General features: G+C 44.9%; 8 protein-coding genes across 8 annotated transcripts; 5 read left to right on the top strand and 3 right to left on the bottom strand.

The window, feature by feature from the left end:
* Positions 1-440: 440 nt before the first annotated feature.
* On the top strand, positions 441-3,164 carry OPT1 (oligopeptide transporter OPT1; the record flags this gene model as incomplete). Its single annotated transcript, XM_018880589.1, has 1 exon — positions 441-3,164. The coding sequence occupies one exon, from the start codon at positions 441-443 to the stop codon at positions 3,162-3,164; it is 2,724 nt and encodes a 907-aa protein (XP_018738394.1).
* Positions 3,165-3,274: 110 nt separating this feature from the next.
* RIM9 (Rim9p) lies at positions 3,275-5,206 on the bottom strand (the record flags this gene model as incomplete). Its single annotated transcript, XM_018880588.1, has 1 exon — positions 3,275-5,206. One exon carries the CDS (start codon positions 5,204-5,206, stop codon positions 3,275-3,277), a length of 1,932 nt encoding a protein of 643 aa, XP_018738393.1.
* Positions 5,207-6,609: 1,403 nt separating this feature from the next.
* DHR2 (Dhr2p) lies at positions 6,610-9,165 on the top strand (the record flags this gene model as incomplete). Its single annotated transcript, XM_018880586.1, has 1 exon — positions 6,610-9,165. The coding sequence occupies one exon, from the start codon at positions 6,610-6,612 to the stop codon at positions 9,163-9,165; it is 2,556 nt and encodes an 851-aa protein (XP_018738392.1).
* A 2,365-nt stretch (positions 9,166-11,530) lies between these two features.
* CYC8 (transcription regulator CYC8) lies at positions 11,531-14,608 on the top strand (the record flags this gene model as incomplete). The annotated part of the gene is made up of 1 exon (XM_018880585.1): positions 11,531-14,608. The coding sequence occupies one exon, from the start codon at positions 11,531-11,533 to the stop codon at positions 14,606-14,608; it is 3,078 nt and encodes a 1,025-aa protein (XP_018738391.1).
* Positions 14,609-15,729: 1,121 nt separating this feature from the next.
* MNN11 (Mnn11p) lies at positions 15,730-16,941 on the top strand (the record flags this gene model as incomplete). The annotated part of the gene is made up of 1 exon (XM_018880584.1): positions 15,730-16,941. The coding sequence occupies one exon, from the start codon at positions 15,730-15,732 to the stop codon at positions 16,939-16,941; it is 1,212 nt and encodes a 403-aa protein (XP_018738390.1).
* Positions 16,942-17,125: 184 nt separating this feature from the next.
* ZRT2 (low-affinity Zn(2+) transporter ZRT2) lies at positions 17,126-18,274 on the bottom strand (the record flags this gene model as incomplete). The annotated part of the gene is made up of 1 exon (XM_018880583.1): positions 17,126-18,274. The coding sequence occupies one exon, from the start codon at positions 18,272-18,274 to the stop codon at positions 17,126-17,128; it is 1,149 nt and encodes a 382-aa protein (XP_018738389.1).
* A 3,064-nt stretch (positions 18,275-21,338) lies between these two features.
* Positions 21,339-22,883, top strand: FCY2 (Fcy2p; the record flags this gene model as incomplete). Its single annotated transcript, XM_018880582.1, has 1 exon — positions 21,339-22,883. One exon carries the CDS (start codon positions 21,339-21,341, stop codon positions 22,881-22,883), a length of 1,545 nt encoding a protein of 514 aa, XP_018738388.1.
* Positions 22,884-23,756: 873 nt separating this feature from the next.
* Positions 23,757-25,022, bottom strand: AWJ20_3554 (uncharacterized protein; the record flags this gene model as incomplete). The annotated part of the gene is made up of 1 exon (XM_018880581.1): positions 23,757-25,022. One exon carries the CDS (start codon positions 25,020-25,022, stop codon positions 23,757-23,759), a length of 1,266 nt encoding a protein of 421 aa, XP_018738387.1.

The following is a 25,022-nucleotide window of genomic DNA, read 5'->3' as shown; positions in this document are numbered from 1 at the left end:
ATGGAGAATTGATCGATCGGGGTAGACAGCCGTGGTTTGGAATCTTAGGTGGTTTTGGCCTTCCAGGCAGCTGTGCTGACTGAGTCTAAGTGCTAGCGGGGTTGGCTGTATTCATCGGTTACCGGCGGGGTCTGCAGACTGACAGGTCGCGGCGGGGTGTGCCGCACCCTTTAGTGACGCAAGATAACGGTTAGATCACACAGAGCCTGTTAGATAAGATTTTGACGAGATCGTGGTGCTACTATACGAAGATAAGAACCGGTACTGGTGAGGATACAGCCGCCTTTTTTTCTTGACAAGCATGACACTAAGGAAACAAAGCGTGTGAATATGGTAACTATAGTCACTGGATTTTGTATTAGTAATTGTAACTATTTATTTTGAGTCTGTTCTTTTTTGCGTATAGTTTTGCAGGTTCGTTGGAATATACCAGAGGAGATATGGCCGTTCATTTTGAAACCCCGTCTGAGGAGGATCAGGACGATACAGATGCTGGGTCCAGTGGTCTAATGGACCCTGTAAAAGGCCAAAGAACTAGTCTCACAAATGATGGCATTGCAAATGGGGCCAGACAAGTACGAGCAGGCGATTCGAAGTTAAGGTCCAGTGGAGAAGATGTAAACCGTCTTGTACAGGATTCTGTGGTAACGAATAGCGGAACTGAGGGAGCACAAGATTATAGCATGAGAAAAGTGCCTCCTCGGACGGTCGAAATAGAGAGTGTTGAGGAAGTAGATGAGCTGCCTGACAGCAGCACTCTCAGCAACAGGAAAAATGCATATGCAAAATTTAAAAAGAAACTGAAAAAGGGCTTTATAAACAGCAAGTTTAAAGGCCGAAATAGTCCAGATGATGATAATAAGATGGAATTTGAGATGACTGACCTGGCTGATGCCGATGGGACTGAAACTATTGATATAGATGCAGACGATGGGATGAGCTCCAATACGCACCATCGTCGACATCCATTATTTGACGATGCTGAAGAGGAAGGATATATCGAGCTTACACCGCAGGACGATTCTCCATATCCCGAGGTACGTGCATCGGTGCCAAATGTAGATGATCCCACAATTCCCCATAATACGGTGCGAATGTGGACCATCGGTCTGCTCATGACAACTCTCGGTTGTGGATTAAACGTATTGTTTTCGTTGCATTCACCGGTGTTTCAGATCTCCACATTTGTGTCTGCTATCACAGCTTGGCCGTTAGGACGGCTATGGGACCACATAGTGCCGAATGTGACGGTGTTTGGACTCCAACTTAACCCCAGTCCGTTCAATATTAAGGAACATGCGTTGATAACAATCATGGCTAATGTCTCATTTGGAAGTGGAGCTGCATATCTCACTGACGTAATTATCACCATGCGACACTTTTATGGCATGGATTTTGGGTGGGGATTCCAAATCGTGGCTATTATCGCGTCCCAGACTATAGGATACTCGATCGCAGGGCTTGTGAGGAGGGTTTTGGTTTATCCTGCATCTATGATTTGGCCATCGAACCTCGTGGCTACAACGTTTCTGACCAATATTCATTTAAAAGTCAACCATATTGCGAATGGATGGCGGATATCTCGGTTGAGATTCTTTCTCACTGTAATGTTTTGCTCTATGCTGTGGACTTGGTTCCCAGGATTTCTGGCTCCATTTGTATCTGATTTCTCCATTGCTTCTTGGATCACTCCTCAGAATGTTGTAATCAACCAATTGTTTGGTGTACAGCAGGGGTTGGGCATGCTGCCAATAACTTTTGACTGGAACCAGATAGCTGGGTACATTGGATCGCCTCTGATTCCACCATTTTTTGCTATTGGTAATATCATTGCCTCGATTTTGTTGATATTCTGGATAGTGGTACCCATCATACAATATTCCAATATCTGGTTCGGACATTACCTACCCATGTCAAGTATTAATACCTATGATCGATTCCAAGGGCTGTATAATGTGTCAAGAATTCTTACTCCTGAGACGAAAATTTTTGATCTGCAAGGTTATAACAACTATTCACCAATCTTCCTGTCAACCACATATATAATCTCATATGGCATGTCGTTTGCGTCGATATCATCTACAATCACTCATATGCTTTTATTTGACAGAGAAGATATTATGTACTATTGGAGAAACTCACGAAACGAACCTGACGATATTCATATGCGCTTAATGAAGCGATATAAAGAAGTTCCTGATTGGTGGTTTGCTGTTTGTTTTGTGCTGTTTTTCGTTCTTGCTGTTGTTAGTGTTCGTGCTTGGGATACCGGTTTGCCAGTATGGGCTCTAGTTGTTGCTCTTTTCATTGCCCTTGGACTGCTTATTCCAGTTGCGTTCATTTATGCCTTAACTAATATCCAAGTGGGTCTTAATGTTATGACTGAATTCATCGTTGGTTATCTTGTACCAGGAAGACCCATTGCAATGATGATGTTCAAAACCTATGGATATATCACCAATGCTCAGGCTGTAAGTTTCTTACAAGACATGAAACTCGGGCACTATTTAAAAATTGCCCCTAGACTACTATTCACTGCCCAGTTGGTGGCTACTATATGGGGATGTATGGTTCAATTGGTAATAATGAACTGGTGCCAAGCTTCAATTAAAAATATTTGTAGTGCTGACCAGCCGGATAACTTTTCTTGTCCTCAGGCTACTGTATTTTTTAATGCATCAGTAATCTGGGGTGTAATTGGACCTCGTCGTCAATTTGACAGTGGATCACTTTATCATAGCACTTTGTATTTTTTCATTTTAGGCGCTGCTCTACCGATTATAAGCTGGCTTATTCTCAAAAGGTGGCCGAAATCATCTTTCAGATATGTTCACTGGCCAGTATTCTTCAATGGAGTGGGGTATATCCCCCCTGCTACCCCCTATAACTATGCAACGTACTGTGTGGTTGGCTATATTTTTGGCTACTGGATCAAACGTAATTGGTTCAACTGGTGGGCAAAATATAACTACACCTTGTCAGCAGGCCTCGACCTCGGCCTGGCTTTGGGATCTTTACTAATATTCCTTGTCATGTTATCGCCGCGAGTCCATCCCCCCAACTGGTGGGGAAGTACTGGTGGTGCTTTTAACAATGCTGATGCTCTTGCCATGCCTCTTAAACAGCTGGGTCCCGGTGAAGCATTTGGGCCAAGCACTTGGTAATTATTTATATGAGCTTTCTGTACATCATGGCTCCAAGAAAAAAAAAATGGAGCAATTAACTTCGCAATAATGAAATTAGAATTCTACTGTTACATATAAATAGCTTGAAACTATCGTGAAAATCCGTAAGGTCCCTCATTGCTGCTGGAAGCAGCGGGGAGTCTGTTGGACCTGCCTGCAGGTCCCCGTGGGCCTCGAGGTCCACCATTATTCTTCTTCCTACTGGTTGTCGGTAGACCTAGGTTGAAGTCTGGGTTGTTTTCCAGTACAAGCTCTGAACGGTCGGGTCCACGCTGTGGCTGGTAGAATTGTGGGTTAATGGGTCGCTGGCTGATACTCGTATAGTGAGAAGAGGTGTCAGAAGCAGCTGGTGAACCGGGTTCTCTGTATGCAGCTTGTTCATTAGCACCTGGTGGCTGTAGAGGTGTTCGCTCGTCTTGACCTCCATACACCTCGTTTTGTTCATCTTCAGTGTAGAATTGTCGATAATTGTCGCTAGGTCTTCTGCGCTGCGTGTGTGGTGGCGACTGAGTTGGTCGTGACAATTCAGGTTCCAACTCTGACTGCACTTGTGGTTGGTAATAATCATGTTGGACATGTTGCTGGGCCTGTTGCTGTTGCACATCTTCTTGCTTCTGTTTCCACGCTTGTCGGGGTGGTATGTATTCAGCATTTTCAGGACGTAACTGAGGAACATCGGGGATTAGTTCGTTAGATGTAGCAGCAGGTGGCATTCTAGGGCCACTGGGCCGTCGGTTCATTGGTCGTATGCTGCCACTGTTATACACGGTACCTCCCTCGTTCACAGGAGTATGCTGTGTTGGAGCAAGAGACCCCTCATTAGGTGTACCTTGAGGGTACTCTCTGTATACAGCTTGTGGTTGCACTTGTTGAAAGTATGTGCCATTATCACCAGCCTGCGCATCCCTTTGGTGAATTTGTGGCTGTTGTTGTTGCACTTCCCTGATTCTTGGTAGAGGTACAACATTAGGAGGATAGTTTGAATCAGATGTATCCTCGACTCCTGGCATATAGGTACCAGCAGGAATAACCTGTGGGTGAGCAACAGGTGGCCGAGTAGGCGTGGAAGATGATGTGTCCATTTGGGGACGATTGTATCTGCTCGGCGTGTTTGACACAGCTTGAGGAGAAATAAACTCCAATTGGTTGGACAACCCATCACCAGCTTGTGTATAGCCACTGCGATAAGGAAAGCCCGTACCGTGTCTATACTCACGAGATGGCGATGGGGTTCTGTCATGGACATAGGACGACGAATCATTAGCAACAGAGTTGAAAGAGTAGTCGCCAGCCCTATCAGTTTCAGTTCGATTAAGAGGTACATTATCCTCGCTGGAAATAGTTGTAGGTTGGAATTTGATTTCGGAATATGGACGAGAAGAGACAGCAGGAAACGATTCATCCTGGAACTTGGTGGGCGAGAACGAGAAATCTTGTAATTCGGCATTTGCATTGGCATTAGCTCGGCGTTTCATAGCCTTTTGCGAGGAAAGAGTACGTCTCATAAGACACAGTATAATACCTGAGAGAGCTGTCAATACAGTAGCAGCAAGCATGATCCATCCTCCCCAGTCCATATGAGACACAAAAAGAAGAATATCAACCAAAAAGGCCAATAAAGAAATCAAAAATGATGGCAAAGACAGAATTAACATGCATAGCAAGTATCTTTGCGAAGACCCTGGACCATGAACATGTGCGAGTAAAGCACAGATAAAAAGGATAAACGTGAGACCCGCTGCTACCACATGAACAATCAACAAATTGGACAGACTTCGTCTTGCACTTGAAGGAAGTCTAAATTTGTTATCACTTTCTGAAATATTATAACCAATACTGGCCTTCGTACAGGTATTCGTATCAGTATTACAATATCCAAAAACTCCAAAACGATAATTTTCAAACGTCGAAAGTGTGATTTTAGATGTCAGGGGTACTGATAGCACAGCTAAGAGCTCGAGAGCAAATGCCACAAAAAGGATTACTGACAGCGAGGTCGCTGCCTTGAACCGAATAGCCATTTGAAATGGGATGCTGGTCGATTAGGCTTGATTCACTAGTGACACACAATACATTCGAACCAGAGCAGCCTGGCTCTGCTATAAAACTTTTGACTCTAGGTTCGATCTGTCGAACTGATCAGTTTGATCGCTACTAAAACTTCTATTAAGTCGGGTTATTCCTGTTTGAATTCTTTGAAACTTGTTAGAACCAGTCTGTTTCTTATCACCCTTGGACCGTCGCGTCTGGAAATTTTAAATGACAGGTCGCTGTTGGGTTGGCTGCTTCTGTTTGTTTACAAGTTCAAACTGCTGCAGCGTCTGATCACGAATACTGTGACCGCCATTCGTACTGCTGGGCATAGCGCCGCGCTTTTTTAATGAATCCCCCCACCTCACCCCACTGCTGCACCATCAGCGCGCTCGATACTCACTCCACCATCTTCGTTGGTCTCGACTTACAAAACCACTGTATTTTCAAAAACTTTTTTTTCAACAGAAATCAAATTATAACTTTGATAGCCCTTCCAATGGCTTATTTCCAAAGTGAAAACTAGTGACTCTTGTTCTGAAAGATGGCGACTGGTCTAGTTTAGATATCTGAAACTACCTCTAAGTATTTCTGGGTAATACTTACTGTTTCTGGCTAAACGGGTAATCTATATTCACCCACCACTAAGTCTTATATGGTATTGGGTTGGTGTGGGGTAGAATCAGTACAGAAGTAATCCCCGAATTCCCATAAATTCACTAGTCCGCAAAATTGCGATTCCTTAAATTAGAATCACTTGGATCTGTGTCTCAAAAGCCTCATGGACCCCTCCTTATATTTAAAAACCCCCCAACCAAAGCTGCGGTCTGGTTTTTACACTTTTGACGCTCTTTGCCTTATCAGCAGACGCAGTGGGCCGTCTACCAGATAACGCATAGTCAAACGGCGCACGGCATTGAACATGGCTACAGGGCCTGACTCTCTGCCTCCGGCGGCTGGGCTCTGTCCCAGACCCCGTAGCTCGTCTCACTTCGCTCGAGTCAACCGGGGGGGATGTCGTCAGCTACTTTTTAAGGTGAATGGCATATTAACGTCAAACGGGCACCGAAGACTGAGTTTTTTGTTACAGTCACGTGCGGGTCCGTGAATTATTCACATTATATAATATATACATAAGGTATATTAAGCGATTTCCAATTAAATATTATGTTGAAAAAAAAAAAATTCGATATACTGGCTAAATGTGAAGCTGTACTTATAGAGCCAATATCCAACTTCTTTTCCTTCTATGGTTGAGTTCTATTCGATATTTTCTCGCGGTAGAAGTCTGCATCACGTGATTCGGATATGATGCATATGATCTGGAGTAAGGGTCCTAAAAAATTTGGGATCGTCGAGTGCAAGAGTATACACTGCTCGGTATTATTTGGACATGGGGCCACGAAAGCATATGAAGTTTGGCGACGATGGTGATGGACCGGTTGTCGCCAACAAACATGCCAGTTCTGTTTTGCCAGAAACCAGAACCTACGGACGCAACCAGTCTAAAAACAAACTTGGCAACCTGAAAAGCAGGCAGTCATTTGGAAAACTGGTGAAAAACTCTCGTGCTGGTCTTGAAATAGAGGACGAGTCTAGCGGGGTTGAAAGCAGTGGTCCTGTATTGGGGCCTGTGAGTCTGGAACGTCTCAAAGGATATCAAAATGGTAACTTGAGCGAAGATAGCAAATTTCACACCAGCAGTGGCATGGACGAAGATGAAGATGAAGACGGAGAAGAGTCAAGCCAAGAATTAAATGGCAAAGAGACTAAGATTCTTGTAGAGGGGTCTTTTACTAATGGTAATGGTCATGCGAATGGCAAGAGCAAAGAAAATGGTAATGGTAATAGAAAGGATATACAAAATGGCGGCCAACATCGCAAGTTAGCAAGTAAGCCAAATGGTCGAGTAGTATATTATGACGATTCGGAAGAAGAAGATGACAGTCGTGATATGAGTAAGACCCCAGGCAATTATTCACCAGCTGCTCTGAAATCAACTAAACTACAACTACTGAAAGATAGAAGAGGGTTACCTGTCTACCAGGCTCGAACCCAAATTATCGACCATCTGTCAGCCAATGAAGTCACAGTCTTGCTGGCTGAAACTGGTAGTGGTAAATCAACACAAATTCCCCAGTTGATATATGAATATATTGGAAGCAAGGAGTCTCCAGAACGGATTGCCATTACCCAGCCTCGTCGTGTCGCAGCCATCAACCTAGCCACCCGTGTCAGTCAAGAAATGGGTGTTCCTTTGGGCGAAAAAGTCGGTTATACAGTCCGGTTTCAGAATAAATCGGGCCCTGCTACTCATATCAAGTACCTGACCGATGGTATGCTGTTACGAGAATTGATGTTGGATTCGGACTTAAAGCGATATTCTACTATCATCCTCGATGAAGCTCACGAAAGAACAGTGCTAACCGATTTATTGATGGGCTTATTAAAACGATTACTAGATAAACGAAGAGGGTCTAAACGGCCATTGAAGCTCATAGTCATGTCAGCCACATTAGATGCTGAAAAGTTTAGCAAATTCTTCAATAACGCCGAGATTCTTTACGTAGAGGGTAAGATGTACCCAGTACAACGATATTACTTGTCGAAACCAATTGATGACATCGTTGATGGTGTGGTTCAAACAGTGGTGCAAATCAATATGTCTGAACTTACTGGTGATATTTTAGCATTTCTGCCGGGCCAGGACGAGATCGATAAATCTGTTGATAGGTTACAGGCCATTGCCACTAGTTTACCCAAAGAGGCACCTCTTATCGTTCCGGTTCCTTTATATGCATCTTTACCACCAGCTCAACAACAAAAAGCATTTGAAAAATTACCGGCTAGAAGAAGAAAAATCATTCTAGCAACTAATATTGCTGAAACTTCACTGACTATTCCGGGTGTTCGCTATGTAGTGGACTCCGGATTACGTAAAGTCCGTGTGTGGAAACCCAGTCTAGGACTCGACACTCTATTTACAACTCCCATTTCACAGGCCAGTGCTGCTCAAAGAATGGGTCGTGCTGGTCGTGAGGCCCCTGGTAAATGTTATCGGTTATTCACGGAAGCTACATACACCCAGGATCTTCGACCACAAACAGAGCCAGAAATTCTCAGGTGTGACATTGCCAGCACGATCCTAATGCTCAAGAGAGCTGGTATTGACGATGTTATAAACTTCGACTGGGTCGAGTCTCCTGATAAGAAGGCCATCACCTCCTCGCTGGTCAAACTATACGGTCTCAAAGCACTTAATGATCAAGGGAAAATCACTGCTTTGGGCGAGAAGATGGTAGTATTGCCTGTATCACCCCACCTGGCAGCAGTTCTGATCCATGCCTCTTCTGACCCTACACTTCTCAATGCTGTTATAGATATAGTGGCATGTCTTTCTATCGAAGATCTAATGATAAATCCACACCCAGACAAACGAGATGAGATTAATCAGAAACGACGTGAGCTGTTCACGTCGAGTCAGGAGCATGGAGATCTGATTATGATCAAGGAGATGTACGATATGTACAGAGAGCTCACCGATAGGCGAGAGCAGAAAGAGTGGTGCCAGCAGGTAGGTGTCAACCCTAGATCCATTAGAAATGTCGCTCTTGTGCGCCAGCAGCTTGCTCGATATATGAATCTTACCATTGACGACGAATCGTACCCGACCAGCGCCGAGTCCATCATCAAATGCTTTCTTCACGGATTCATCTCCAACTCGGCACTTGGCCTTCCCGACCGCAGATACAAAACGGTCCTCACAGCACAACCACTCTCCATCCACCCGTCCTCATCAATGTTTGGCCGCAAAGTCGAGGCTATAATGTACATAGAATATGTCTTCACGACAAAACCCTACGCCCGACTGGTCAGTCCCATCCAAATCGAATGGCTCCAAGAAGTAGCCCCTCACCTCCTATCCCGTAGGTCCATAGGCACCAACTAATATATCAACAGGCAAAGCTTCACGGGGCCCCAGGCGGCCTCCGGCGGCTGGGGCTGCGCCCCAGACCCCACTGCTCCTCTCGCTACGCTCGAGTCGGACGTTGACGGTCCCAACACCTCCTGCGAAGCAGGAGCAACGGGGGGGTCTGGAGCGGAGCCCCCAGCCGCCAGAGGCCGGTCTCCCAGCCAGGGTCCACCTCCCTAACCCAATGGACCCTTGCACGGCAGAACGTCGTGGGGATGGATCGTCCGGTGGCCCCTCCCCCTCGTCCGTCTCATCGGTCAGGAAGTGGGAGGTTGCGGCGGGGTCTAACTTGTTAGGGACCCACCGGTGATACGCGAGACCGGCCGAGGGGAGTTGGGCCTAGCCATTTATGGACCATGCTTGATAAGATTAGCCTTGCTGTGGTATCTTTGGTAACTACTAATTTGGGGTACACGCGCCTGAGCGTATTTTAGGGTCGCGGACCGTAATTCGTGTACCGTTCCTACAGCCTCGTCCGTTAGGTGCGTTTGTTGGTAGTAGTGTGGTTGTTCCGAAAGTACATTTAATTTTCATGAGCCAGTTTGCCGCACTGTCGCATGGAATTTGACTAGATGACTGTTTGCTTTTTCTGCTCGTAGTGGTCGTCTGCACAATGCGTAGCACCGGTGGGATGATTGAAAACGTTGGCAGAGGTGGTGGAGAAGGAGGGGCCGGCATGAGGGGCGGTAAAGAGGGAGGGGCCGGCAAGACGATGATGGGGAGAAGATGGGCAGGAGCGGTGGTGGGGAGGAGGGAAGGAGGGGAATGGGGATATGGCGGGGAATGGGGGAAAAAGAGAGGACAGGAGAAAGGGCCAAAGCGGAGAAGGCGTTCGAAAAAAAGAGAGCAAGGTGAGAACAAGAGGTATTACGGAACGCAGGGAGCACTAACGAGCGAGAGATGATGTCAGTGGGACTACCAGTATGGAATATGAACAGGTGCTCAATGGTGACTCCATTACAAACCCACAATGCCAATCCCGAAATAGCCAGCCTAGCAGTTATGATAACTAAGATTAGCCAGCCGGCACGCTAACGACCTGACTCTTAACAGACAGACAGCCAGGCAGAGATACACTAGCGTGGATGGATGGGTCGGGTAGGCTGCGTGCGGGTGGGTAAGTGGGCTGAATGAATGATGCCTGTTTAAAACGTCATTGCTTTTCTTTAGTGTTCTAATGGCATAGGCCCTGCAGTCCTCATGACCGTTGCTTTTTTTTCTTTTGGATACCGGCAGCGGTAGGTACATGCATACGTACTTGTTACGTCTGTACGTAAGGAGGGGTGTGTTGAGTCCAGCCTTGCAATAAAACATTGCTTTTTGAGGAGTGAACAGACTACTGCAATACTATTTGTTCTCCCTTACATATTACGGTTTGCCTCTAAGACCCCATCAATGCCAACCAACAGCTGTACTTCCAGAGACTGGCGCCTAACCCACATTTAAACTTGGAGTTGTATTTTTCATTTTCACTTTGTTCCGTACTGTTTATCCTTCTGCCTGTAGTTGAACCAACGCTCCAACGCATCCGACCTTCACTCCTTTGATATTGTACGAGGGTTTTTGTCCCACTTTGGCGAGATACACGAATCTATCGCATTACCAACTGTAAGAAATTTTGCCTGATAGTTTGACCAACTACGATTGCCAAAAAGTGTCGGTTGTAGTTTTGTACTTCTCGGTCTTGAATTTGACAGGAACGCGAAATTGCTACTTGTCACTGGTATCACGTATTAAGAACTGCTTTTAACAATTGTCTCTATCAGTCGCATTTGTCAAAGACACGTTTTGATAGTAGTTGTTGCTTATTTGTTCCGATCACGGTTATCTCGTTTTACGACTGCTTTTCTAACGCACAGACAATCACGCGTGACAACAGCATAATTCAAATCGTCTGGAATTGATAAAACATTGGCTTTTTGCTGTGTATTTGTTTTTTTTTTTATTTCTCGACTTTGTGGTAATCTCGATTGTACAAGGATTCCGAACATAAGAACATCAATCAGTATCCTGGGTCGTGTGGTCTGTGGTCTGTCAGTAGTCTATTGGTGTCTTGACTAACTTCAGTGGTTTCGTGCAGTTCTAATACAGTTTATTTCAGTTCAGCTTGGCAGTTCGACAGTTTCTTAGCTTTTTAGTTGGGCAGTTCAAAAGTTGAACAGCGGGACAGTTTGTTCTTGAGGCAGCAGGTAACTGGTTCTAAATCAAGTGTATTATTATTTTTTCGATTCTATTCTTCTGTTTATTGTTGACAACAGTTTTGACACTGTGATTGCGTTTTACTGTTTGTGTTTATTTTTTGTGACTTTTCACGTACGGTTTATTTGGTTAATTTTTCATCATGTCTTCACAACCTCAATTATTAGCTGCTCCAGCTACTCTAGGTCCTCCATCTAGGCCGCCAAATGGTCAAGTTGTACACGGACCAGGTCCTCAGGTTGTTACTAACGGTAATGGATTACCTCCTCCACCCCCTCCACCTCCTGGTCAACCAGGTGGTCCAGGTGCAGGACCAGCTCCCGGCCAGCCAATAGCGAGAATCCAACCATCCCCTGGTAATCAACCTCCCCTTCCACCTCCACCTCCACCTGCTCAGACCAATGGAGGTCCTGTAGATAACGTGTTTCAGAAGTTGCAGGCTCAAAATGTCGAAACTTGGCTACAGGTCGGAAAAGTGGCTGAATCAATGGGCGAATACGACCGTGCCATTACTTATTATGAATCGGCTTTGAAGCACAATCCTTATTCGATTCCCGTTCTTACTGCTATTGCAAACCTGTATCGAAGTCGAGAATTATTTGCCAAGGCCATTGACTATTATCAAAACATCTTGTCCATTGCCCAAGATTCTGGCGATACTTGGGGTTCTTTGGGCCATTGTTTCTTGATGATGGATGACCTTCAAAAGGCATATAGCGCGTATCAACAGGCTCTGTATCACCTTCGAGACCCCAAGGATCCTAAATTATGGTATGGAATTGGTATTTTATACGATCGATATGGTTCGCTCGAGTATGCTGAAGAGGCATTTTCCCAGGTCATGGATATGGACCCTAATTTCGACAAAGCAAATGAGATTTACTTCCGTCTCGGTATAATATACAAACAGCAGTTCAAGTACCCTCAGTCTTTGGATTGTTTCAGATACATTCTGTCCAACCCTCCTAGACCTTTGACTGAGATTGACATTTGGTTTCAAATTGGTCATGTCCATGAGCAACAAAAGGAGTATCAATTGGCAAAAGAGGCATATGAGCGAGTTCTAATTGAAAACCCTGCACATGCCAAGGTACTTCAACAACTTGGTTGGTTGTATCATCAACCTAATTCATCGTTTACCAACCAAGACCATGCCATCTCGTACTTGACCAAGTCTCTCGAAGCAGATGCGAATGATGCTCAGTCGTGGTATTTATTGGGAAGATGTTATATGGCTCAACAAAAGTATAATAAAGCTTATGAGGCGTATCAACAAGCTGTTTACAGAGATGGTCGTAATCCTACATTCTGGTGCTCAATCGGTGTGTTGTATTATCAGATTAATCAGTATCGTGATGCTCTGGATGCCTACTCACGTGCTATTCGATTGAATCCATATATTTCAGAAGTGTGGTATGATCTCGGTACATTATATGAATCGTGTAATAACCAAATCGCTGATGCTCTTGATGCATATCAACGGGCAGCTGAACTGGATCCTCATAATACACATATTCAAGCAAGATTGGATCAGTTGCGTGCTTCACAAAATGGAGGAGGTCCTGTTTCACATCCATTACCTCCTAGACCTCAGGACGTCAATCCTCAGAGCTATCAACAGGGTCCTCCCAGTGCTATTTGGGACATGCAACAACAACAGCAGCAAGCTGCCCAACAGCAACAACAGCAACAACAGCAGCAGCAACAACAACAACAACAACAACAACAGCAGCAACAACAGCAGCAGCAGCAGCAACAACAACAAAGACAGGCACAAGCACAGGCTCAAGCTCAAGCACAAGCTCAAGCACAAGCACAGGCTCAAGCACAAGCTCAGGCACAAGCACAAGCACAAGCCCAAGCACAGGCACAGGCTCAAGCACAGGCACAAGCTCAACAGCAACATGCCCAAGTTCAGGCCCAACAACATGCCCAAGCTCAAGCTCAGCAACATGGTCAAGCGCAACAGCCACCTCAACCAGGTCATCCACATCATTCACACCCATCTCAAGCACCATCTGATGCCCACCGACTGCCTCCTCAACAACAGCAGCCACCACCTCCACAACAGCAACAGCAAGGACAATTACCACCTCCTTCGCAACACCTGTCAGGACCACCACCACCTATCGGATCGGCACCTCAACCATCGTTCCAACCAACACCACCAGTACAGGGTCATCAGTTACCCCCTCCTCAATTACAACAACAACAGCAACAACCTCAACCAGGACAGCCAAATGGGCAACCTCAACAACAGCAACAGCCATTAGGTCCACCAGGCAGTCTGTTACAGTCCAAACCACCCCAACCATCAAATCTTAATGGGAGTACTGAAGGCAATGAGTCACAACAGCCCATTACCATGGCACCAATAAACCATGGTACAGCCAGCGCGCCGTCAAATGATCAGCAGCAACAACAATCTCTACCAAGATTGGCTACTGTGAAAAACTCGCCAGACCATCAGTCAGTTGGTTTAGCTCCTATTGGCGTACGTGATGGTATTGAATCAACAGGAAATACCATTCCCTCGATTGTGAGCTCAGGTGGTGGTCCAGGTAGTGGTACTATATCAGTTGGTCCTCCACCAGCATCGACAGCCAATGAGCCTTCATCGGTGGGTATAAAGCGATCAGGCGAATTTGATCATAGTCAGGAGAATAACAAACGTCCAGCTCTTGAAGGAATTAACCAGCCAGTTGCATCTCAACCAGTTCAACAAACACCACCAACAGCAATTGCTTCTGTTGTTGGTGCTGGTGCACCAACGGCAGCAGTTACGCCAGTTCCTTCTAATTCAGCAGGAGCAGACGAGGGACGCAATCCTGATGAGCCACTTGAAGCTCCACAACGAAATGTTGATGAAGACTCTGATTATGATGCAGCCGATGAGCCAGCCAGCAAGTCTGCTGCTGCTAATGCTTCATCAACAGCAGCCCCTGTATCAAGCGAGGTTGCTGGCAGCAATAATGGGTCTGTTAATGGATCCAGTGAGCCAGCTAAGGACGTTAAGCCACATACAAGCGAGGAAGGAAAGTTGGCTGAGCCATCAGTGCCAAGTCAACCATCCGAGGCTACTACTACAGCAGCTACACCAGCCACGACAACCTCAGCTCCTTCGACAGCCGATACACCAGCTCCGGAGTCCAAGCCTAATGACGATACAAAACCAGCCAGCGAGGCCACGACAACAGCTGCTGCGACTCCCTCGACATAAAAAGACCATACGCATAATTGGCACATAACGTTCTGTTTCTATTTTCTGTCTACTCTTGCTTGCCTTTGTTTTTAATTATCTATTAAATAAATGTATTTTTTTAACAGTGCTGGATTTCCTATCCCAACCGGGGTCTGAGATGGGTGTTTACGGATCCTGTTTTTTTCGGGCCTTTATCTTTCTCCCTAGACGCTAGCAGCAGTATTTTTTTTTTTTCATAAAACTATATATCATACTTCGTCACCCAAAAGCTCCCCATTCCATACAACTCAGAAGATTGTCAAATAACGGTCCAAGCCGCTCTGCGAAGCAGAGCACCACGGGGTCTGGGGCGGAGCCCCAGCCGCCGGAGGCAGACCCGATACCCCCCCTGCCTCGGCCCAAAACAAGCAATCAAACTGAGAAAAGATGGGCCCGACCGACCACCAGCCGACGGAAACCCTGTTTCGGAGTGAATGAGAACTATCTATAGAACAGCAGCAGCAGCAGCTTCAAGCACCTAACCCTGCAGCGTGCTGCTGGCATGCAATGTTTATGATTTCTTTACAATAACTCCCAAACCAGCTAATTAATTAATACTGGCGGGTTGCTGTTGGCAGGTGTGGTAAAGTGAGCTTGATCCTTGTTCCAAAGTTAGTTTGGTGCTTTGCTGGCGCTGTTTGAGAAAGGTTTTTTTTTTCTTTCTGATTTCAGCAGCTTCTGTTATTGGGTCCAAACCTCGGTCTTGGCTCTTGAGTGTCCTCCATTGATCTGGCAGTGCATTTTGCATACGTCATTAAAAGATAAGACGACGATTTTTCACTACCGTCTAATCTCAAGCGTCACGGACAGAGTGCATTTCAGCCTGTATAATCAATCGGTTTTGTGATCTAGACACAATATTTTTTGGTTGAACTGATAACGGAAAATAAAAAAACACAAGGTTGTTCTTTTAAGCATTCCTGTTTTTATTTAAGGGAATTTTTTTTTTCCTGGATCCAGGTGGTAGTAGAGCGTTGAAGAGGGGATTTTTTTTTCATTCCCCCTGGTTTATCCCACGTATATCTCGCTTTGCGTAGATTTCCACAGCTCCCCCACTTGACAGCTGGTTCCAGCATATACGACCGTCCAGAGGCCTGACCATGCATTCTGCCCTTCCTCAATCCACTTTGGATGGCAGATTTCATGCTCGAAAGCCCAGTATATTCGGTAGTCATGGACTGCCCGTGCTGTTTGGTTATTTGCGGTCTCCTGTAGCTAGAAGCATAGGTGTCATTCTTGGCTTTTTCTTTACTGCGTATCTACTTATATTCGCAGCCGGCGGACCCGGGGTCAGTTCTTATAAGACCTATGTACGGAAAATGTCAAATGGTGCCGAAACGGTGATGTATTCAACATCACCGTATATCACACCGGATATCACCCGGTTGGCTGAGTACCGTACTTCACAATATGTCACATTAGCAGATGGTAAGATAGTCGACAGCCGGAAACATGCTATTTTATACAACGGACCTAAACCAGGGCCTCAGATTGTTCTGGTTATTGGTCTCGACTCGGATGCGTACAGTCAAGAATATCTTAATCAAATTCTGGAAGACCGTAAAGCATATGCCAAGAAGCATGGTTATGGTTTGTATGCCCGGTATATTAGAGACTATGTGGGCAACATGCCAGGAGGTATGGACGATGCAGAGACGGCCGCTTCGTTTGGTAAAGTGTTTCTGATTCGAGAAGCCATGTATGCGTTCAAAGATTGTAAATGGGTGTGGTGGCTAGATCAGGATGCAGTTATTATGAACCACGACCTTAAAGTCGAGTCTGATATCCTCGACCCTGCTGCATTGAAAGAACTGATTATTCGAGATGCTCCTATTCTCCCTCCATCCAGCGTTGTCCACACATATAAACGAGTACCTGCGGAAAAGATCCGACTCATAGTGACGCAGAACGACCGAGGCATCTCGACGTCGTCTTTCCTAGTGTCCAACGATCAGATATATGGCCATATACTGATAGGATACTGGATGGACCCGTTGCAACGAGGATACCAAGGGTTCAACGATAACAATGCGCTCAACCGGCGACTCGACGCATCCCTTTCGCATATGGTGCAATGGCACCCGGCCATTCTCAGCCGGATGGCCGTCATCCCACGACGAACCATCGCTTCCTCGATAGACGAAGGCGATGTTCTCAAAAACCAGCAGTACGCTGCCGGCGACTTTGTCAAGATCCTACGTTCAACCAACGAGGAACAAGCCCCGCCTCTAGAAAAGCTCACCGAGCAGCTCAAAACGGCTCTAAAGGAGCGGACGGGCCTACCTGATCCGACAAAGAGCAAAGAAAAGTAACCTGTATTATTTAATCGTATTTATGCTTGTACTGAACTCCGGGAGAGGGGGTCCTGCCCGGAGCCCCAGGCCTCGCTGCTCGTGTCGCTTCGCTCGAGTCGGTTGTCGGCGAGGGGACCCCCAGCTGCCGGAGGCAGGTATGGGTAAAATAAATACAAATGCAATGAATAAAAATAAAGAACAATCATGCCCATCGGCCGAGGAGGGCCATGAGACCGGCTCCTAGACACATGATAGCGTATGCAGTGAGAACTTTTTTGAGCGAGGCTTGCTGGAAATCTTGTGAGTGGAGGAACTCTTTCGCCATGAGCTCGACGAGACCGACGTAGAGGAGAATTCCTGATGAGACCGAGTCGAAGATTCCGTTTGTGATGAGGTTGATGGCCGAGTTCGGTGGGTATGTTTGTCTTACACCCAGCCCGATAGCAATGGCAATGGGCGTTGTCAGACCGAAACCAACGCCAAGAGCCCATGGGACCCACGCCTTATCGGCAGGAAATTGACATGTGGAAATACGTGTTCCCAATCCGAGACCCTCGAATGTCTGGTGGAACACAAGCACAATATACAGAGTTTTAAACTCCTCACCTGAAACGGCAAGTGTGAGACCAATAAAAACAGAATGGAATATAATGCCAAATTCGAGAAACAAGATGGATCCGATTTGCGACATCATAGATTTATATTCGCTATGTTTCAACAGATCAAGATCCTCTCCCTCGCTGCATGGCATCTGTCCTTGATCGAGGTTCGTCTTGTCCATTGTGTCACCACTGCCTCTGTCGGTATGATCAGGACCAAACGAAGCAGAAACGGCTGCCTCTGACTCGACATCTATACCCAAATCATGCAAATGGGGCTGGCCCATTTCATGCGCATGGTTGTGACCAATACCCAAACCAGAAGGCCCATGGTCATGGACAATTCCCATCTGTTCGAAGTATCTGGTAGATACAATGTCCAGTAAAAAGGTAAGGAACATCACAAACAGACAGATTCCAAATGCATAAGGATATTCGGCCCATTGGTCGCCGAGACATGGATCTGAGAGAGCTTCATTAGCAGGTTGTAAAAGGTGGATCAAAGCAGTTGCAATAATCACTCCAGATCCAAAATATTTAGCAGCAAAGTATGCATATGGAGGCATGCGAATCCATGTACTTCTGGATGATATAATCGGGAACAGAGCTCCAAATGAGCCACCCAGCAAAATGACGAAAATAGACGAGATTCTAGCTCCCATCATGCCATTGAAATCATTGCCCGGTGTACACGAGTCTCTTGCTCGTAGAATCTCACTAAAACCTGACGACTGTGGTGATATAACATCCATTTTAGCTTTTTTTAAATTTTGAATGATGAAAATGCGAAATCAAATGTGGTGTTGATGAGTATAAATAAATATGAAGTAGCAAAGGAAAAATGCAAATGATTGACTACTTTGAAAGACCCTGGATTGAATAATGTACCAGATCAGGCAGCATCAAGATTCTTTTAAATAGACGCTTGGATTTCTTTTTTTTTTAGTTCTCAAGGAAACTAATCTGAAATATACACCTTATTTACTGATGTCCAGAGGTATGTAATTCCAGCGGGTCTTCTGAAAATGTATAGAATAAATAACACCTTTTCTTTTCCTTTTGCCGAGATATACGAGACTCTTGGACAAGAACCAATAAATTAGATAGCCCGCACTGACGTAATAAAACAGTCCAAAAACAAGCTAACAAAAAGTTTATACTTCACTTTCTCGGCTGGGCAATTTAAAATACACCGATCCTTGGACGACCTCCGATGAAAATAAACTATAGAGTTACCAATATGAACAAACCGTCAGAGCACTACCACAGTCAAAGTTTGAACTCCAAATGAGCAGTTTGGTCTAGATCCAAGATAGAAATTCCTGACAAACTGATTAGATTTCTATTACTTAGGTTTGAAAAAAAAAATTATATATAGAAAATAGGCCCCTGCGAACATGAGAATCTCGCCGCATGGCAGGAACCTTAGCGGTTACAGACTAATAAGTGAGCCATTAAAAGACAGAAGTGATCTGCATGTCTACTCTAAGCAAGCCCAAACTGGGTGGTAACAGATGTCAGGGCCAAACTAGGCCATCGACAACTGACAACGATAATTCTTATATCCGTGCTAACAGTCTTTATAATCCAAATTCTATTTCTATTTCCCGTCCATTATATTTAGAAGTGATATTTACACACATTCTTCATTTCTCATCCGACACCCACGTGCTTTATCTGCTTGTATCAGTGTGCCTTTACCTGCCGTTCTGTCGGTCTCTAATTGGAGACTCACCAGCCATTTTCGATCTCATTTCCATACCCACAATCTCATAATAGCTCCTGTAAGATCGAGTCTAATCAAAGTCCAGCCGTACTATTGAAAACTTTTGTACCTTGGTGGTTACAGGACTTGAGACACCCTAGCCGCACACGGTTCGCCGTGTCTCCGGCGGCTGGGGTTCTGTCAGGTGTGATTTCCGACGATGCACGGATTTTCATGTCCGAGGTATTCGGAATACTTTATCCATGTGGTTTGCGAAACCATTATCAAGTTATATGAATGTTGGTTAAGTACTGGGAGTAATCGCAATAGAAGTAAGTTTTTTTAAGGAAACAGATGTTTCAATATCTAAAGAATAAAACTACTTGAAAGAGCAAATAGTATCCTCTATATAATAATTGAGAACAAGAGGAAAAATAAAAAAAGACTCTCTGAGAAGAAAATGAAGAAAAGAAAATGAGGCGAAAATATTAGATGAAACAAAACATGGGTCAAATGACCAAGGAGAAGAGAGTGTGAAAAAAGCTAAGGCAAACTGGAAACAAAGGAAGTGGAGCCGACCACATTTGCTTTAACATGAAACTAATCAAGGAGAAGTTATAGAGAGAGAAGTCGGCGAGGTCGACATGAGATGCAGAAGTATGCATTTGGAGTGATGTTGGAGAGCGGCAGGAAGACGGCTGACATGCGGAAGTAGTCGGTAGCCGTCGGGGGATAACGAATAAGCTATCGGGAAGCCGGCATCGCGACACTCCGCCTCAGACCCTGGTTGCTCCTCTCGCTCCGCTCAATTCGTTCTGTCCACGGTCCCAGCAGCCTCTTGCGAAACAGGAGCTACGGGTCTGGGGCAGAGCCTAAGCCACCGGAGGCAGCGTGACGCCCAATGGCTGAAAGACCGTTCTAAAGACGGAAAAAAAATGCTGGTCTGTCTGGACCAGTTGATTACAGACATCGTTGCCGGTGGAGGGGAGAGCGCTAGTCCTCATATCTGGTTTGAAGAGGTGTTCAGGAGTGCAATCTACGGAGTCCGTTGGCGTTGATAAGAGATCTCTTGGCTTTATGCACGGCAGCCGCTTATCACAACTGCATTTACAATGGGTTTATTCAGTGTAGACATATTATTTTACCATTGATACATTTGGACTGTTTATTACTTTGGGATTACCTTCATATTAATGACATCCACGGTACGGGTTTCTTGGCTAATGGGTCTGTGGAATGTTGGTAGCAGTCATTGTTGTTATTATCTTATAAAGATGAAAAAGCCTATATGGTCCCAATGGTTACAAGCTTACGAATGAGTGTGCTGATAAACTCCAATGACTTGAGTTCCGTTTTTGATGGCTACACATGAGTCTGCAGAGATTACCCCTCTATTCTTAGTTTGATCCGACCAGAGTTGCTGCTCTTATCTCTCTTTGTAACCAATGTAGATTGTAGCCCTACAACTAAGGTTTTTTAGCCGAGCGATCTACCCCAATTTTCAAGCTTTAAACGGCGGCTTGCCTTCGGGACGTTCTTCTTGGGTTCTTCTTGGGGCTTGGAAACCGAGCGCCGTTGGTTGTTCTGCATATCAGTACCGCATGCGGGTTTGCAGATGAAGTTTCATGCAAAAAATTTTGTCCATCGGAGCTTATTTCAAGCTTAATTCCTGAGATGATATGCCTCTATTTGGTGTATTTCTTATCAAACAAAAAATAAACTCAAAGGCCGTGGCTCATGCTTGGGTGGGAGATAAGAGCATTTTGTTAGTGAGGTAGGTTGGCTGCTTCTGATGCTTTATCAATAGTGGAGGGGTTTCGTAGTTAGGATTTTGCTGATTTGAGGTACGGTCCTCTGCCCTGCTTCGATCGTCCCATAGACTACTTAATACTGCTTAGCCTGCGATTCTGGTGCCGTGTCTCAGTTTGAGCCCGTTCATTCTGTGTGACAATCTTCTGCCAAATTTCCTAAATGAGCACTATCTATGCAGCATTTTTTTCCATCTCATCGCCAGATAAAAATATAATGCGACTGGTTCTCCAATCTTGTTTTAATTTCGTTTTATATATTGTTAATATATTCACCAATCCAAATCCCAAATAATCAGGAATATGTCGTCATTGGATATAGAAAGGGATACCAAAAACCCTCGAGTTTTCGACTCTGAAGACTATGACGACTATTCTAAGCAGGAGTTCACTGAAAAATCTCGCCCTGTTCAGTTGAGCAGGCTTGATGAATTCGCTGCTACTTACCTCAAGGCTGAAGTTAGAGGTATTGAACAAGTTCCCGAAAGTGAACGAAATGATACCTCTTATATTAATGCTGGTACTTTTTTCACTGGTGTTAATATGGTCGTGGCTACCTTTTCCACTGGTATTCTTGGTATTACCGCCTTTGGTTTAACATTTTGGGATTCGGTTCTGACCATTATCTTCTTCACCCTTCTTGGTACCTTGCCAGTAGCATTTTTCTCGACTTTTGGCCCTAAACTCGGGTTGCGTCAAATGGTCTTGTCGCGTTTTTGGTTTGGATACCAAGGTGTCAGAATTATTGCATTAATCAATTTCTTCAGTACAATGTGTTGGTCCGCCATCAACACCATGGTGGCTGCTCAATTACTTCATTCGGTTGGTTCTCACCCTATTCCTCCCTGGGCCGCATGTCTTGTTCTTAGTTTGGGTAGTTTCCTCGTCAGTTTAATGGGATATCATTTTATTCATACCTTTGAGAAGTATACTTGGATTCCTAACTTCATTATTTTCATTATTGCTGCTGTTAGAATGGCCAAGTCAGGTGCCTTCACTACTGGTACTATGGGAGTCGGTGCTTCTGAGGCTGCTGACATTTTATCTTTCGGTGGTACTGTATTTGGATTCTGTGCTGGTTGGGTCCCTGTGGCTGCTGATTATTGTGTTTACAAGCCCAAGAACGCTTCTAGACTGAAGATCTTCATTTATGTATTCATTGGTTTGGCCTTCCCATGTATTTTTGTTGAGATTATCGGAGCCGCCTGTGCCACTGGTATTTTGACCAGCCAAAACTTTGCTGATCACTATAATAACAACAGTGTCGGTGGTCTGTTGTATGCCGTTTTGGTCGAGAATTCGCTTCATGGATTTGGTTCTTTTTGCCAAGTTTTATTGGCTCTTTCCACCATTGCCAATAATGTTCCCAGTATGTACTCCATTGGTTTCTCTGCTCAAACCATGTGGGGTGGATTCCGTAAGGTTCCCAGAATTGTCTGGTCCATTATCTCCTGTACTGTCGGCCTCGCCTTGGCTATCCCTGCATACTATAAGTTTGGCCAAGTTTTCGAGAATTTCATGAACCTTATCAGCTATTGGATTGCTCTGTATATTGCAATTTCACTCTCTGAACATCTATTCTATAGAAAGAGTATCTCCAACTATGAGCCATCCGACTATTCTGACAGGTCGAAACTTCCTGTTGGATTCGCAGCTATTTTCGGTCTGTGTTGTGGTGCAGTCGGGGCTGCCATGGGTATGTCCCAAGTATACTACGTGGGAAAAATCGCCATCAAGATTGGTGAGCCACCATATGGCGGTGATGTTGGTTTAGAGCTGACTTTTGCGTTTTCATTTATCGGCTTCAATGCTGTCAGATGGTTGGAGCTTAAATATTTACGACGTTAATAAATATATTACAATGTCTTGACAAGTAATGATTATAAGGCAAAAAATAAACTATTTTGATGATATGTTTAATCCAGAGTCTTATGATGGGAATTGAGATTATGATTTTAACGTTGAAGCGTTAGCATTTATCCTTGTCATTATTTGACATTCTTTGGCTTGAATCTCCATTCGGCAAAGGCAGCATAAGCATGTGGCCATAATAAAAACGATCCTAATAGTGGGCCCCAGACAGCAAGATTTCGTGCGACTCTCACGGGCTCAGAATATTTTGGCTTAAATTTAATAGCATTCCAAAGGGCAGTAGATGGTCTCATTTTTTGTAGATTATTGATGAAGATAGACTTTTTGGGCTACTACTTTTGAAAGAGAGCGAGAGAGCAGGTCCGATTATTTATATTTTACGTCTATCGGACTAATCCAAGACCCATTATTCCGACTATTTCCTTATATACAGCCTTAACCCCGAATTATGACCTGATTTTATGCTGATTTTCAAATGACCCCTGGTACATCAGGCCACCACTCCATCAGGTGATATTAAGTTCGTGTATGTAGTTTCACAAAAACCTCAACGGTACCTAATTTAATACGCCGTGGAACCCGGCACTTGATGTTCTAGTATACATATTGACCCAAACGAATATATATTCCAAATATATGTTCCATATTTTTTTTTTCATAGATTCTGCTTGTTGTGATATATTTCTCTACCTCTTTTCATATTGTATCGCATCTCGTTTGACAGATCAATAATTGCCTGATTATGCAAAGGCCTGCATATCCATGCATATGTCATGTGGAGTTTATTTGACATCCAATAAAAATCTATTATTATCATTACTAAAACATACAAAACGTTACTTACGCTACTTATGGGATAGAAGCAGGAGCGGCAATACCCTTATTCTTGGCGCCGTCGGGACCGAAATCAGGGGTACCTCCCAAGGTTCCGAAAATGTCACCGATGTAGTTAGTGGCAGCATACTTCTTGTTGGTCTTGTACACACTATCCCAATTCTTAATAATGTCCTCAATAAAAGGTTGGCCTGCAAGAAGGATGTTTTGAACAGCAGGTCCGAATCCACCTTGATCAGCATTATTGAAGAAGCCGACCTCATTGGCGGAGAGCGATGGTGGGGGTCTGTCAAAGTCACTGGCAGTTCTCATGAGAACAATACGAGCAAAGTCAACGAAGCCAAACTTAGCGGCACGAGTGAAAGCTTCAAGAGAAGCATTGTCCTCTTGGGCAGTCATACAGTAGTTGGATGATCCGTTCGTAAGCAACAGAGTCAAGTTACCGAAACTCTCTGCAAGGTCGTCACCAAAGAAGTACACATCAGAAGTGGCCGAGTCACAGGCCTTGACGGTAGGGGGTTGGTTGGCAGGAGCATAGCCATAAAGAGCTCTGAACTTTTGACTGGTCTCAGTGTCATTAAGAGTAACATTCTTGGCGACCTCAATGGCACGGTTTCTCAAGTTCTCGTTCAACTCGAATACTTCAGTTCCGTAGATGTTGACAGGGTATTGACCGGGTTGGGTGGTGCCGTAAGAATAGTAACCAGTGGTCCAGTTGGCAGGCATCTCACGAGCATCAATCTCGTATTCAAGAGCAACTTGCACAGCATATTTCGCATAAGAAACTTGACCTAAAGTACCTTGGTGAGGACTGATACCAGCAATACCGGCGATCAAGAAATAAGTTTGAGTCAAGTCGAACAATGGACTCAAGACAAGAGCAGAGATAGTAGATGCAGCATTGACCTCAGCTTCACCAGTAGTGACTTGACAAATTGAGAAGTCCAAGTTACAGTGAACATCTGGGAATAAAGGAGATAGACCGGGGATAGAGATATTGTTGGTCAAGTTCAATGGTTGGAGCCAGACATCTTGCTCGGGTTCAAACATTGAAACAATGAAAGCCTTGGGTTGGAAAATTGCAAGCTTACCCATGATACTCTGGACATTAACACCAGAGGCAGCATAGGTAGGAAGATCAGTAGGAGCAGGGGTATTTTCCTCAATGTCAACGTTGATAGAACTGCCATTGATCTGAATAGTAACCGAGTCGGCTGGGGCAGGAGCAGCGGCTGCAGCGCTGGCTAATGCCAATCCAAGAAGTCCTGTGCTGAACTTCAT

Source organism: Sugiyamaella lignohabitans, chromosome B (genome assembly GCF_001640025.1).
Source record: "Sugiyamaella lignohabitans strain CBS 10342 chromosome B, complete sequence".
In the NCBI taxonomy this organism is placed as follows: domain Eukaryota; kingdom Fungi; phylum Ascomycota; class Dipodascomycetes; order Dipodascales; family Trichomonascaceae; genus Sugiyamaella; species Sugiyamaella lignohabitans.
This window is presented reverse-complemented; position numbering and strand designations above follow the sequence as displayed.